Source organism: Athene noctua, chromosome 5 (assembly GCF_965140245.1).
Source record: "Athene noctua chromosome 5, bAthNoc1.hap1.1, whole genome shotgun sequence".
In the NCBI taxonomy this organism is placed as follows: Eukaryota; Metazoa; Chordata; class Aves; order Strigiformes; family Strigidae; genus Athene; species Athene noctua.
The window spans coordinates 37,093,294-37,110,049 of record NC_134041.1 but is presented as its reverse complement, the minus strand read 5'-3'; the positions used below and the strand labels follow the sequence as shown (position 1 = coordinate 37,110,049).

Genomic DNA, 16,756 nt, shown 5'->3' with positions numbered 1-16,756 from the left:
AATATCCCTGCAGACATATGACTGGTGAAAAAGGAGGGGGAGGAGGTGCTCCAGATGCCAGAGCAGAGATTCCCCTGCAGCCTGTGGTGAAAAAGACCACGGTGACACAGGCCATCCCTCTGTAGCCCATGGAGGACCATGGTGGAGCAGAGATCCTCCCTCTGTAGTCCATGGAGGACCTCACGCCGCAGCAGGTAGAGATGCATTGAAGGAAGCTGCAGCCCATGGAGAGGAGCCCATGAAGGAGCAGTTTTTCTGGAAGGATGTGTGGCTTGTAGGGGACCCATGCTAGAGCAGTATGCTCTTGAAGGACCTCTGGCCTATGGAAAGGACCCATGCTGAAGCAGTTCTTGACAGACTGTATCCTGTGAGAGATACCTCACATTGGTGTAGAGGAGCAGCATGAGGAGAGAGGATTGGCAGAGATGAAGTTTTAGGAACTGACTGCAATCCCCATTCTCCATCCCCCTGCACTATTCACGGGGTAGAGGACATAGAAGAGCTGGGAATGTGAGGATTGAAGTTGAACCTTGGGAAAAAGAAAAGGACTTGGGGGAAGGTGTTTTTAGTTTTGTCTGTTTTTTTCTTCTCACTATCCTACTCTATTTATAATTAGCAATAAATTAATCTTCCCAAAGTTGAGTCTGTTTTAGCCATGTCAGTAGTAGGTAAGTGATCACCCTGTCCTTATCTCAAACCATGAGCTTTTTCATCTTATCTTCTCACACTGTCCTGTTGAGGAGGGGGAGTGAGAGCAGCTGTGTGGGCAACCACTAAAGGTTAAGATAGCACAAGGGACATGACGGAGAAGATAACTGTGTAAATCATGTCTGACCCTCCTCATTCTCTCTATGGCAAAATGCTGATCTATGGATGAGAGGGAAGAAATGGATGTTGTTTACCAACTTTTAGCAAGACTCTAGACATGTAATCTGGGCATGTGCTGGGATTTTTACTCATCTATTTGTACTTCCATCCAGACCACTGTATCTTAACTTAGAAACCAGAATATTTTGGGAAAAGAATGTAGGATTAATAAACCACATATCCTACCTGAAGACCAGTGACAAGTGGAATACCACAAGGGTCTATTCCAGGACTTGCTGATTTCCTTCTTTAGCCGTGACTTGGAGGAGGCTATGAAGTGCACTCTCATCAAGTTTGCAGATGGTACCAACTTAAGAGAGGTGGACAGGATCCAGGTCATATACTCAAGAACAGGGCTGCCATCCAGGGGGACCTGGACAGGCTGGTGAAATGGGACAACAGGTACTTCATGGACTTCAACAAAGATAGGGCAGGCCTGGGCAGACAAAGTCCCAGCAGTGACCCTGGCTGGACCTGCCTGGCCAGTAGAACTCTGTAGGAAAGTTCCCGTGGCCTGTTGGCAGTGAGTGGAGGGATGCTCACAGTACACTGGCAGCATGAGGGCAGCAGCAACCTGGATGGTACGAACAGAAGCGTGACTAGGAGATTAAGGAGGGGATTAGCCTCAGTACTTGTTAGACTGCATTCAGATACCGTATCCATTTTTGGGCTCCACAGTACAGGAAATGCACTGGGAAACTGGAGCATGGCTAGTGATGTCCCCAGAGTGGTTGGGGCTGGAGCAACCATCCTGGGAGGAGAAGCCACAGGAGGGCTTGGTCAGCCTTGGGTATAGAGGCTTCAGGGGATTCAAAGCATCCACCTTGTCTGCAGGGAGGGGATCAGGAAGACAGAGACAGGCTCTGTATAGTGAGAGACAACAGGCAGAAACTGAAACAAGAGAAGTTCAGACTGGAGGTATGGAGAAACCTTTTCTCCATGAGGGCAGTTGAGTCTTGGTTATCCAGAGAGGTTGTGCTGCCTGTCTCCATCCACAGCAGTTTCCAAGACCCAGCTGGACCAAACCCTGAGCAACCTAGTTATCTAGAGCAATCTAGATGTCAGAGATGACCTGCTTGAAACAAGAGGTTGGACTAGAGACCACCCAAGATCACATCAAGCCTGAATTTACATCTAATCCCATCGTGATGGTTTAAGAAGAGAGACAGCTTCCCAAAGTAATAGTGGTCTATAAAAGGTAGTGGTCATTTGTAAGTAATTTGCAAATATAAGAATGAGAAAACATGAAACACAATGTAGAACGTGAGTTCACTTCAGCTAATTCTGAAATTGTATGAAAAGTGCTTATTTGGACTAGAATTTTAGATGACATACATTTTTGTTCACTCATACAGTATCACGCTCTTACTTGTTAAAGACTAGTCGATTTTTGTCAATTTGCCTTAAGCCCACTGTAACATTTTGTTAGAGCCAAAGGAGACAGTTTTTACATGAAGTATTATACACTTCTAGATTGTGATGGCAGAATTTTAATACCTTTAGAGCAAGTTAAGATACTTGAAAGAAAAAAAAAAAAAAAGCTGTATGTACCAATGACAGATGCATAGACTTTACAGACAATACAGAAATGTCACAAATGCCGTCAATCAAACTAATGAACGTACACCATTTTACTCACTGCAAGGTTTGCCAAAGTTTTTATGTTGTTATTCTTAGATAAATATGGTAGAAATCTGTTTCATTATAGCATCATTTAGAGGAATGAAAAAACAGACCATTTCAATTGATGTCTAATGGTAGATTTTGTCATGATAATATTATGTATAAAAGGGCTTTCTCCTACAGACATCCTTTTACTGAGCTTTGTTAAATGGAAAAACTGCTACAGTCCAAAATCTTAATCATTTTAGAAAATACATAGATTATATATAAGTCTATTGTCAATAGTATGTTTCAGTCAATAAAGGATTCACAAACTGGCCAAGGCAAAATACTCTTTCAGTTATCATCAGGCTGCTTTTGCTCTGAAAATGTTATTGTTCTTTCCATATTTGAATGTTAAAAAAAATAAAATTAAGTTTTGGTTAGACTATGTAATGCACAATTAGACAGGGTTATGTATTTACAGAAACATTATGTTGTAATTTCCAATATTAAAGGTTTTGATGTTATAAGACTAAATTATGTCATTCTAGGTAAAAGGGCTCATCAGAATATGACATTAAATTAAATGACAGAATCAAACTTGATGGAATGTCAGCTCCCCAGAAACAGTCATTTCTACATACTGAAAGAAGATGGCTGAAATTTCTTTCAGTTTTTTCTGTTCTGAAACATTTCCTTTCTTAGCATATCACCAAATGCAGGTTATTTTCAAACTGTATTTTGCTTTACATTCTCCTAAACAATATGTAGATTGTCCCCTCACTTAATTTCTTCACATGTACACACATGCTGTTATTCATTTCAGCCATAATACAGAGCCAACAGAAAGAAAGAAAGAAAGAAAGAAAGAAAGAAAGAAAGAAAGAAAGAAAGAAAGAAAGAAAGAAAGAAAGAAAGAAAAATATTTTTTTTTCCTTTGCTAAAAATCCATGTCTAATTTGAATTTTCCTACTTACCAGGGGACTCAGGAATTTTGATCTTCCATAAACTACATTACTAAGTCCTCCCTAGACACAAGATATGCATAAAGGAGCTGTTGTTTTATCCTCCTGCTCATGTTATACTGACAGCAGAAGCTGAGATTGTCTTCTGCTTTTACACAGAGTGGGACCTGGGCCGTCAGGATGAAAATGCTCTAATAATCATAGACTAGAAATAATCGCTGTTGCATTGTCTGGGGAAACAGTGGCTATATAATTTAAAAGAAACTTTTAGGAATGACAGTTTGAAAGCTCAGTCATGGACTTAATAAAGAAAATAGGAGGAGAAAGCTCAGGGATATTAAGTGGCATGTTAATACTGCCAGCATTACACTGCACGGTCAGATGCTAGCCTGGGGTACCATTATTAACCTGCTGTTCTGAATTCCCAAACTGGTATAAGTCTGTTGACTTCCAAAATGCTTCCAAAGATCTTCCAAAAAGGATGTTAGTAACCAAGTTAACACAAGACATTTTGATAACCTGGAAAAATTAAAAAAAATACTAAGCTTCAGCTGAAGCTAAAACATGAGTGTACTGTGATCTTATAGGTGTGACAGACTTGTACAGATCTTGTAATTCAAAATATCAGGGATATGCAAAATACTCATAGCAGAGAAATCAGGGGTCCTGTTCTTTTCCAAAACAGAGCAGGCACCTTTTTTCCTTGTAGCAGAGCACTGTAAAATCCTTTGATGAAGCTTAGTGCATTTTTCTGGTCTTTGCTGGCTCTCTATGTGGAATGTTAATAATTGTATTCAGCACTGAGCTCTGTTCTGATACTGAATAACACTAAGAATGCAAGTTACAAGCTAAGTAGCTCTAGGTATTTCTTACAGCCTAAATGTTCCTGATACTCATCTGATTTCAGCAATAATGTTTGCTCCCGTTGTGATATTTTTCATTTATTATTTTCCACTAAAGTATGGTATGCCATTTTAATCTCTAGACACCATTAATACAAGGAAGATTTACATTGCAGAAAGGGGGAAATGAAAAGAAGACAGGAACAGCCATAAAATAAAAGTTAAATAAACTTGTTTGATCAAACTCTGCATATAATGTTTTATACTTTTCCTCATTATTTGCAATTAGTTAAGAATATGAAAAAAAAAATATATATTGCATGCGCTATCCATTTGAAAATAAATGAGGAAGTGCTGAAATCATATCATATGTGGTATCAAGTATTATGTTTTAAAAGTATCGAATTCTATGCCCCCCCAGAAGAGTAATACTGGCTTTTAATCCTCAGGAATGGCTGGTACAATGTGTTGATTAGAGAGTTTAATCATCTCACAGTGTTAGGAGTTCATGTTGTCGTTTCACAGATCATGAAATGTGTCTGTTTAAGATATGAGCACATTATCTTTTCTTCTCTTTTCTGCAGAAGGCACTATGTAACCATGCTCATTTTATCTCTCTCTCTCTTTTAACTGCATTGTGGTGCTCAATTAGCATGATCATATAGGGCACAGGGATAGACAAAGATTATGTTTATCACAGGGAAAAAAAGAGGCATTTTTCTTATTGGAATTGCTTTTTCACTGCAAGTTGAGTGTAAACCCTCTTTATCAATTCTAAACACTGCACCCGATTAGTTGTTAGCTGTAGAGGTTACTGCCATTGTGCAAAAGACAGTAAACTGACAATGTTTCTTAAATCAGTTATTGCAGCAATAGGAACACTGAAAAGGCATCTTCTGAGAATATTCCCTCCTCAGGGATTTGGGTTTATTTTTGGCTTCATGAAACTAATTTTAAGTAGGTATACCAGTGTCTCAGAAGAATGGAAGGGAAATGAGAAGTTAGTGATTAAAACAGGTAGTCAGGAATGTGGCTCTTGGATCTGATCCTCCTTAGGTGTACTGAAGTCAGTGGAGCTTGGCCGATTTATAGAAAATGCAGATCTGTGCTTAGACAAAGGACATGCTTTGTAATAGTTCAGTTAACCTTATTTCCTATTCATTCCCTTTTTTTTTTTTTTTTTGACTACCAGTTTGTTAAATATGAAAATGCACTCTTTAGGCTTGGAAGGCTTTACCAAGCCAGTGGGACTGTGCTTCCTTTAGACAAGCCAGACATAACCCTCCCTGACAGCATCTGTGCAAGCCTTGAAGGGAAGTGAGGACTGGGAAGTGTAGTGTGAGGAGACATAGATGTAGTTGTCACTTGGGAAGGGAAGAACAGGGAACTGTTTTTTCCAAAACTATACTAAGACTCACAGAAATGGTCATCTGGTAATGAAGAATTTATTAAATACTTCTATTAATTCAAATTATTAAGCTTACTCTTTTTGGATAAAGGTTAAGAACCAACTTAGAGAAAATTAGGGAAGAGAAAAAGCAATAGATAAGATGTTCCAAACACTTGATAAGATAAAGAAACAGTTCCTTTCTTCAGTCCCTTAATTTGTACCCAGGAACAGCAGAGGGGCAGCAGTGCTGTCCTCAAGAGGAGAAAAATGGTGAACTAATTCCCAAAGAGGAAGGCATGAGGAGAAAATGAATAACACATTGACAAGGAGCTCCCAGATGAATTATTAAAACCACTGTATTAAATATAAAACCATCATCTTTGCCCCTTGTTTTTCATTTTTTACCTTCTGGAAGACCTTTCAATGCCTTTTGTCTTCTGACAAATCTTCACCCATCAGAGGAATTACTATGCCAAAATAGGGCTGTTGTATTTCATCATGGCCCCATGTACCTAAGAATGTGGATGAGGGTCACTCTAGATCATTTAGAAAATATATTTTTTCTCCACCCATAAAACAGAAAATATTGTTACCTTTTTTTTTTTTTTTTTGTAAAATGTTAAAAAAAAAAAAAAAAAAAGAAGCTAAAGCTAAAACTGACTTACAAACAATTATGGCAATGGAATATTCTTTCATGTGAGCAGACATTTTCCCCAATCAACACTCTCCATGAGCAACCTAAAATTATGTTAAATATTATGACGAACTCTTTTTAAGAAGGAGGCTACTTCAGTCAGTTAGATCGTTGCATGAAGTGTAGGCTACTCAAAACAAACATGTGGCAGGGAGAAAGCCAAACTGTGGGACAAGTGACTTCACTGCAGGAATGAAATTTTTCCCAGCAATTAAAGCCCTTTTAAATGGAAATTTATTTGGGTTCAAAAACTTACAAATCAACTTGTAAATTATCCTACTTATGCAAACAGACTAACTAGTTAATGAAATTCTGTTAATAAGATTCATATGCACCTTATGTGGACTGCCGGAACAAATCATAAAGCATAGGATGTTCACAATAACAGTGATCCTGTGATTTAAGAACTCCTTTTTACCACTTTAGATGGGGATGTGAGTCAAAAAGAAGTTAAGGGGGAATTTTTGAAGTGTCAAAGTGCCATAAAATGCTTTGAAAACCTCCATTTTAATTCTAAATACTTTTGAAAGTCTGATCCTTAATGGTTTGTCTCAGGTAAAATAACATCTAAAAGAGAGCTGGCCTGTAAAATCACATATACTTGCATTTCCTAAGTATTGGAATATATGCCTTTTAAAATATTTTCCTATTGTCTCCAAATGATACAAAATACATTGATCTTTAAATGCATATTTATTTTCAGATCATAGATTTGAAGGTAAGAAACTCTGAGTGCTATTTAATCTTCATATTATCCAGGTTGAGCAATAATGACAGTACTTGTATTTGTTTTAATATCAATCTAAAAGTTGCTTATAAATAACAGACTTATGCTGGTTTTATTCTAATATTACCATTAAAAGTGTAGTTGCTTTTTAACTTTGCAAGAGGTAAAATGTTTGATTCTAAAATTGCAAATGTTCAAGTTTTAAAAAGTTAGAAGTTCAAGAAAAAACAAACGGGATGTTAATTTTTGCTGCAACAATAACCATAACTGCATAATTAAAGACTAATTTTTTTTTTTTAGATGAATTCAAATTATTTATGAAAAGACTGCCCATGAATTATTTCCTGAACACATCTACTGTAATGCATTTGTGGACAATGGATTCTAATTTTCAACGTCGCTATGAGCAACTAGAAAACAGCATGAAGCAACTCTTCCTCAAGGCACAGAAAACTGTTCACAAGCTCTTTGGTCTTAGTAAGAGATGCCATAAACAGCCACTCATCCGCATGCCAAGGCAGAGGTAAGAAAGCCTATGAAAAACTGAGAAAGTCAAACTGCAGTCTGGACACAAAAATCTCCTTAAGGGCATAGATGTTGGAATGTGTACAGCGTATCGTACATGCACTGTACACAGTCTTTATATTCATATGAGTTGAACAGTCCCAGCTTTCAATATTTCTCCATTCATGTTTTCCTAAATACGCTGGGTAAGGTCAAAATAAAACCTGATTTGTGTATGACTGTGTATTATGTGAGGCAACTTAAAAATAACATCAGCGTACAGATTCATCCCATTTGGTCTGCCTCTGCTTTACAGAACCATATTTTCAGTGGAACTTGGCCAAGTGTAACAGTGCCAAATAATTGTGTACTGAATACCTATTCTGAAGCAAGCATAGCTATTTTAAGAACTTTCCAGGTCATTATACAGTATATACTACATACAATTGATTTCTTGTCTCATTTGTCAGGTATAAATTAGATTTGAAAAGATGCCCAAGGAAAGAAAATAGAAGTGGTTTAGTCCTTCCTAGAAACAGAGAGATCCTGAAAGCCAGATAGTCAAATCTATATTAACATAAATGATTATAGTTGATTGCTCATTGAAAATTGCTTTATTGAAATTAGTGAAACAACACTAGAGTAAATCTGAAATGCATGAACTTTTAGGGATGTTACTCTTCTGAGTGCAAGCACCGTGGGCCTAGTTCAGTGCCTCCTGCATTTAGCATGTATCTCCATTGGTTTTAAAGAAGTCTAGTTTAGGTTCGGTGTTCCAGAAGCGCCAGGGGTGCTTTACTCTCCCCAGCTCTTCCCTGACAGAGCTCAGGCTCTATCAATTCTTCTTTGCCTTTTTGTGGCACTTAGCTAACCCCTCCCCTTTTTCTTTGAGAAAGAAGCTGTTATGGCTCTCATGCCCCCCTTTTTTTACATATTGTGCTTCAATTTGTGATCTGCTAGTTGAAACAAAATATGTATTTTTTCACTTGTGGCGTCATTTAATAATTAGAAAACATTCCACTAAGTAAGGTTATATAGTTATATAGTGCTTCAACAACATGTCATGTGAGCATTCTGCCAAAGAGCTGATTAAACATGAAAGACTTCATCAGAAGCCTAGAGCTTTTGTAAAAAAACAGAATTCAACTGCACTTTTCTTTTTTCTTTCTTGTTTTGTTTTGTTTTGTTTTGTTTTTTCCTCTACCATAATTTAAAATAATCAGGTCTTCCAAAATAACCACTATAGCATTTTGGGGCAATCTTTGGTACAGACTAACTGAGATGTAAAAAACAAAGATCTAATTGATCAAAACACACCTTTCTTGTTTTATGAAGGATTTTTTTTTTTTTCCCCAAATGCGGAACTTTTGAGTTCACTGTTTACTTGTTAATAAAAAGATGGAGTGCTTATAGAAAAAAAGATGTGGCCAGACTGGAGAGGGTCTAGAGAAGGGCCACAAAGATATTAAAGGGACTGGGCAGCCTGTCATGTGAGGAAAGGCTGAGAGAATTGGGTTTGTTCAGCCTTGAGATGAGAAGGTTTAGGGGTGGCCTTATCACCATGTTCCAGTATTTAAAGGGGGGCTACAAAGAAGATGGAAACTCCCTTTTTACAAGGAGTCTCATGGAAAAGATGAGGGATAATGGGTACAAGTTACTCCTGAGGAGATTCCAACAGGACACAGGAGGAAAATTTTTCACAATGACAACAGTCCTTGGATTATTCCTTGGAATAATCTCCTCAAGGAAGTGGTGGATTCCCCAATATTGGACACTTAAGATTAGCTGGACAGGGTGCTGGGCCATCTCATCTAGAGTGTGCTTTTGCCATGAAAAGTTGGTCTAGATGATCCTTGAGGTCCTTTCCAACCTGATGTTCTACGATTCTATGATAATAAAGAGAGACTGCTCTAAAATCTTCTCCAGTCAGTACAGAGGGAGATTGGAGATATGATGCCATAATGATGATCAATAGATGGCTCAAATATCGGTAATAAAGGCAGGTTGGGGAATACTTAGCCAGTGGGATGCATTTGCTAAAATAGAGCATTTTCAAAGGCTGGATTCCATCTGACTATCTGGGAAAATTGCATTCTGACATCAAGGCTTTTATGACTGATAAGAAGAGCTTTAAACTGAGAATTGAGGGGAAAAGGTCAAAAGAAACTGGTTTAATTTCCAACCCTGGTTAAAAATAATCTGATAGACCAAGATATAAGCATGTATAAAGGAATATCAGTGGTGAAAAGACAGATAGTGAGGAGAAGGAAAACACTGGTGTTGGTAGAAGAGTATTCAGGTACTTCTCGTGATGAGAGTAGTGGTCAAACAAGGTACTGGACTTTTTGATATAGGCACTAACAGGTAAAATGTGCTAACAGGTCAGCATGTATTTGAATATTTGATGATGTAATGGAGAATGAATACCTGAGTAATGCAATGGAGAAACATGAATTATTGCTCAGACTGTAAAAACAGACCTTTTAGCAGAAAATGAATGGAATAATAGAACCAAAACCAAGTACTAAAACTCCTTGTGTTTAAGGGAAGATAGAAATAAAAGCAAAAATCACAGTGTCATGCGCCAGTGATACTCTAAGCTCCAAAGAAACAAGAAGGGGGAATTTAACCAAAATGTAATCCTTTCCAAAGGCTTTCCAAACCACTCCTTCAGATTAGTGTTCAGGCTTTGCTACTGATAGTTAAGGGTGAATTTTATTATGGAAAGAGAAATCAGAGATAATCCTGATATAAATAATATTTTAAATTGTGTTTTATGGGCACCTGTCTTTTCAGATACAGATTAAAGAGCCAATGCTTCAGTTTTAATAAAGATCATGATGCTGGCAGTGAGTAAAACCAAAGTAACTATGCTAATGTTTAATTTTACACTGTATTTCACAAGTCAATAGAAGATATATACAAAGGATTTTTAAAGAAATATGCTGAAAGCGGAAGCTGTTTTTCTCTTTCGTGAGGTATGTCCTATAATTCATGAAAACTTTCTGTGAGTCTGAATTTTATCTATGTAGTCTAGCCAGAAGTTGTTTCGTCACACTTGAAGTAGCTCCTACATATGGTCAAGGTTATAATTAATTACTGAAAATATCTGTCTCTTCTCTGGCCTCAAAATTTTGTTACTGAACATGAAACAAATTGTTGGTTGACTATTTTTAAACGAGATTCAATTAATCAGTTAGACAGAATTGCTTGCAACTTTTTTCCCTATTTCCTGAAGAAACAAGCCACTTAATAATCATAAGACTAAACTACGTGTTTTAGTTTTCTAATCCTTGAACCAAAATACCATTGAATCCTCTCCTAATATAATTGCTCATAGTTAAAAAGAGTCAGTTAACTTGCAAGTTAAAGAAAATACATTCCTGTGTCCTTTTTAAACACAGTTTATGTTCTTCAGCTAGAATAACGTAGTTTTCTTTCGGTCTTCAGTACCCATCAGAACTATGTCTTTTTTACTGCAGCATTTTTGTATACACTGGCAATGGGAATAGGATTGTTATTTTTATTTTATTCTGTTCATTGCAAAGCTTTTCAACTTCCAGATGTCATTCCCAGATTTTAAGCTTTTTTCATTAACATGAAACAGACCATTGTTCCTTTTCCTGAAAGTCAAATCACGCCAAGATACATCAAAAGTCTGTAGATTCCATTATAAACCATGATGGTACTGCTGAGTGTAATTTTTAAAATTCACCTGAATTAATCAAAATACTTTCTGTAATCAGTGAAGTATTTACTGGTTGTCTGAGTTCAAAGTACCAACTGAAAATTCAGAATGAACAAGGAGCACTGAAATTGCTATGTTGATAATCTGTTCCCATGTTGTGTATAGGGATGGAATGATAAAACATGCAAGTTCAAGAGATAAAAACAAGATTGAAAAAAATGCACCCTGAAAAAGAAACTTTATATTCTGTGGAGTATTGCTACCAGGTGAGCTACTGCCTCCATGAATTTGAAGCTCTGCTACTTCAAAAGGCTCAAGTGATTATTACTAATATGGTCTCACTGCATTGACACGTCAGCCTTAAAAAAATGCAATATCATGTGCGCATTCATTGTGTTTGCTTGGCCAGAGCCCACCACATGTAGCAATTGTTATTCCACTAGGTGGCCAGCGCTTGCTGCAGTTTTTGTACAGGAAGGTTGCTGAAACACTGCTTGTGGCACAACACATTGTGCTTTGCAGGATTCGGTAGGTTTTGTAAAATGTATATAGCAGGGTTGTTGAAATGGTACTAGAAGCACAATACATTTTGTTTTGTAGGAAACGAGATGTGGTGTAAAACCATGTCTGCCCTAAGGTCATCATGCATATTTCTGTATTAGGACCATGAGGTGTAAGGAACTACTGTTAATCTTTGGAAGCAGTTTGCATATGGTATCTGTGGTCTAGTATATCTACTCTGAGAAAAGGACTGAAAGATAAGAGCTGTAAATGTGTAATCTCATGTTAATCTCACCTTCGGATTGAATATTCTCATTTTTCAAAGACAAAATAAGCAGAGAGACTAAAGAAGTATCAATTTTACTTGATAGCAATGTCCATATAGGACACTAGCTCACATATGGCAATGGGAAGATGTAAATCGGCAAGAAAAGTTCTGATCGTACATTTGTCACTGTGTTATAGGGAGGGAAAGCTGGTTTTGTTTCTGGTTTGGTTGACACAACAGTAAGATTTACTTTCAAATGTATGTTCAAACTATATGCTGAGAAGCTGAAAATCACAGGAACGGAAGACCTGTCCTTACCCATGAATTGCTGTCAATGAAACACCTGACATGAACAGAGCTGAGAGTAAGCAGGCACTTATAGCCACCCAAATTATGGAACAAAAATAATAAAACTGGAATACCTATGCTTAAGAGCATAAAAGAAATACAAGCTGTGTTAGCAGAGAAAGAGAACCTTCACTTTCCCAAATATTTTTAAATAAGAATTGGCAATGTGATTGGATTTAATATCCAAACACTACTGAGAGACATTGAAGAGAGGGAAAATAATTAATTTATTCTTTCAGAAGTACCAGTTTAGCACTTGATTTCATTTATTTCTGTGTAATTCAAAGTGGTTCCTTGGTTAATGATATCCATTTGAGTGAATGTACTCAGTACAGTATTTTGCTATACGTACGGACCTTATTTGTATGTAGTTAAATCACTTGGTAACAAAAAAGCATCACTTGAGGCCAAATTTAACCAGCACAATTTTTGATGTAATAAAGATATAAATAAAAATATTAAAAGGAGAAACATAATGTAAATGCAACAATAAGCCAGTGGAAAAAAATACATCTTCCTTGGCATAATAACAAAATGGAAGTATACTGCAACAAACTGCAACTGATGATTATGAGCAACTCAGGTAAATAAGAACTTCAGTTTTAAAAGACCAAGGTACAGCACTTGCACACAAAAGCATGTGATCTAGAATAAAATGTCAATAGTTGAATTTTTTGAAAGACTGGATGCTTAATATTAACATACAGTTTACAGTGAAGATGTTGGTTATAGCAGCAGTCTATCCAGTTTTTAAAGGACCTTATTCTGATAATGCAAGCTGAAGGCAAATATAGACAAAAATATTCGATAACTTTTAAAAAATATTGTAATCAACATATAAAAATCCTTATTTCTGAAAGGAAAGCCATTCTCAGCAGCCTTGTGTTTGAATCATGTCCTTATCTTCACAAAGGATTCATTTTTAAGAAACATACTCTGAAGCTAATGTGGATTTAGGAGTTTGTCACCAGAGGCGGTGAAAGGCTTCATCAAACAGAAGAGTTGCAGAAAGAATCCTGGTTTTCAAAAGTAGAATTTATTCTGTAATTTCCCACAGAACACACGACAGGCATCTATAAAGAGATGAAGGGCCGTGAATTTGCATTTTCTCATTTTTGTCTTATTTTTGAATTTCACGGAGCAAAAAATTCACATGCCCTAGGAGCATAACAGGGCCTGAACAGTGTGAAAACGCTTCAGAGAAGGGACTGGAATCTTAGTCTTCTCCATATGCAGAAAAAAGATTTTTTATAATATCTATAACACAGTCCATCAAAATACTGAGGCCTTGAAACCTTTTTTCTTCAGAATCCTTCAGAATGAAAAAAAAAAAAAGAAAAAAAAAAAAGATATTGTAGATTAATCCCATGCCTTAAGGATGTTACAGGGGATTAATTCCTTACGTCCCAAAGTTGGTTATTAACTACTTTAGATTGCTTTGCTGTAAGTGTAATTGATTTGTGGGCACAAAATTTCTAAGGAATAAAATCTTCCACCAAGAAAGCCACAAAGTTAAATACATGGAAGTTTTACAGTACATCACACAAAGATTTTTTTTTTCTTTTTTTTTAAAAAACCATATTTGTGGCATTGGATGTAAGGGAAAAAAATCTAATTACACATCACTTAGCAGACTACTAGAATGAAGGTGAACAGTCAGTCTAGTTGAAAACTGTGTTGTGGAAAGACAGAGGAAAACAGCAGCTCAGCTGAATGGACTAGGTCTAATGTATATGATGCTTCCTAAGAAGAGGTGCTAAAGTAATATTCTGTCTCATTTTAGAACACCTTCTCCTTCTAATAGATGACAATGTATCATAGAGTTGTTTCTAAACAAAAATTGTTCAAAGAAAGAACAAAGAAAAATGTACTTACATTGCACATCATTTTGTATTATAAGAAATACCAGAAATTTTTTTTATCTGCTTCAATTAATATATTGCATGTGAGAGCTAAAAATGGATTTTCAAATTTCAATGTAATGGAACGCCTCTCCAGTGGCAACTTTGATTTGATCTAACACACTAGATGCACATTTAAAAGTTGCACGCCATAGGAAAAGAAGGTGATAAGATGCAAGTATGTGAGATAAAATGAAGGTCAGTTTGGCAGTGGTTGCTTTACTAAACCAAATAGTAAGTCTGCATCTTTTCTCAAAGGAAATAAAATGATGTGCTTTGAGGTGATACCTTTAATTGGATCGAGGATTAGAGTTATTTAAAACTAACGTGACAGACATAAAAATATGATACACAGGCCTGCAAATACTAGATCTGATAACAATAACAAGCTAAGATAAAGTCTTGTGTAGATGTGTGTTTTCACACATATTTTAATAGCTGTATATACACAGGGGAAGACTGCTCTTAGCATCTGTCCTTGTAATATGTTTTGTCTCAAGAAGATTTGGTTTTCTAATGTTGCAGCACTTTATTACATACTCACAGAGGCTGTTCTTGATCACATGCTATACAGGAAAATTTTTCCAGCCTCCCCACCACTCCACTTTTTTTTTTTTTTTAATAAATAACAGCATTAAAATAATTTCACCATATCATAAAGTGCTGTGAAACCAGTAGACAGGTTGTATTAATGTCACAGAGCAGGATTATGCTTGCTCCCATGCTCTGGAAATACCATACATGCAATATGTGGAATGAAGCCACATCTCTCATATGCCAATGTTCTTTTTAAAGTATGGACTAAAATGTACCCTAATAGTAGTGTTTTATCAGTCATATTTTACATTTTGTCACATGATGCAAAAAAAAATCTTAACAGGAATCATCTGACATGAAAGGAGTTATACCAATATAGTATAATATGATATGATAATTAACTTAATATTGCAGGATGTTGTATTACACCTTGTCCTGAGACTTTCAATACTAAAATATGATTACTGAATCACTAAGCACTATTAGAGTATTGCTGTACTGGCAATTAGTCTGTACTATAAAAGGACAAAGCATTAGCATAAAAGATGTGACTTCATTCCATTTGTTACCCATATAATATGTCATAGTTCTGAATATTCAGACAACACCTCAAAGGAGACAATATTCAGAAGTGCAACAGCAGAAGATGGCTTGAGGTAATAATTTCACTCAAGAAGAATTACTTTAGTGTCCATCTTTCTTGTGAAATCTTTTCTAAGGGTAACAGGGCGATAGGAATGGAAACCCATGTTTCTTTGGAAGACCAATTTCCTCTACACAGTCCAGCTGAGATAGGAACCTTGGGCTCAATTTCCCCTTCTTCCTCATGAAACAGTATCTAAAGTATCCATTTTTTAAAGATCTGCTAATGCTCATTGCACTACAAATTACCTCTCTTCCTTCCACCTACCAAAACCCTTGGTTGTTTCCAAACTAAATGTCCAAACTTCCTTTTTGTTTTTTGTTTTTTTTTTTTTCCCAGGCAAATTTTGTAATGCAATTGTTGCTATCAGTACTGGAGCCTGAAAATTTAAAGACAATAAAACACAAGTATCTTAAAATAACATTTTATTTTATAGACATGTGGTATTAAAAAAGAAAAGCTCAGATTAAGGAAAAGTTGCTGCAGAATTTCAGCTATAAATATACAGTATTCAACATATTTAATCTCCAGTGTAGATCTACAATACTGAGAAGCTTGCTTTTGGCCTTCTCTTTTTTTTTTTTTTTTTTTTTTACTGTGACCAAACTGCTGTAAAGGACCTTCCCTCAGGCCAAATTTAAAGATATCTTAATCACTTATCCACATGAATCACTTGTAGAAACAACATCAGAGCCAACACTGTGGCGACTCACAAAGCTTGCAAGCCCATACTTTAAAATAATTGCTTGACATGAGGATAGATTCTGGCACACATTTCTGGGCTTGGCAGCTTCTGTTTGCTCCTAGCCTGATAACCACCTATCTTTGTAGTCATGACATATGACATAATGGCCATGATCCTCTCTAGATAGCACACACACACCACCACCCCCACCACCCCCACCCCCCTTCAAGCATCATGATAATGTATGTACCACAAATGCAACTGAAAGGTCAGGCAAGGACACCAGGGTGAGATATTGGATCTTAGAGTACCCTGTGCTTCAGGCCATCCCCAAGTCCAGAAAGTTACAGCATCTTCCAGATTTTACCTGTATAATAACAGCATATTTGAAAATTGCTCTATCTGATCCAGAAGAGTACAAAATGTACCATAATGGCATGTCTTTTATCACCTATGAGTTATTAAGACAGGAGAATAAGACAGAATGATCTTTGCTAGCCAGTCTCTAGTATCAGGGTTCCTCTGTGGAATCACCAAAGTCCCTCTGTCTGTGCCCAACACAGTACAACAGGGCTGACAATAGGCTGACAA

The 16,756-nt window shown here is 36.6% G+C and overlaps 1 protein-coding gene across 3 annotated transcripts in view; it reads left to right on the top strand.

Moving 5' to 3' along the window:
* The window catches only part of BRINP3 (BMP/retinoic acid inducible neural specific 3), a 241,002-nt gene that overhangs the window by 192,534 nt on the left and 31,712 nt on the right, over positions 1 to 16,756 (top strand). For all 3 annotated transcript variants that reach the window (XM_074908307.1, XM_074908308.1, XM_074908310.1), the window contains one exon: positions 7,391 to 7,613. In XM_074908307.1, coding sequence (XP_074764408.1) covers positions 7,391 to 7,613 — 223 coding nt within the window. The remainder of the gene's footprint in view (positions 1 to 7,390; positions 7,614 to 16,756) is intronic.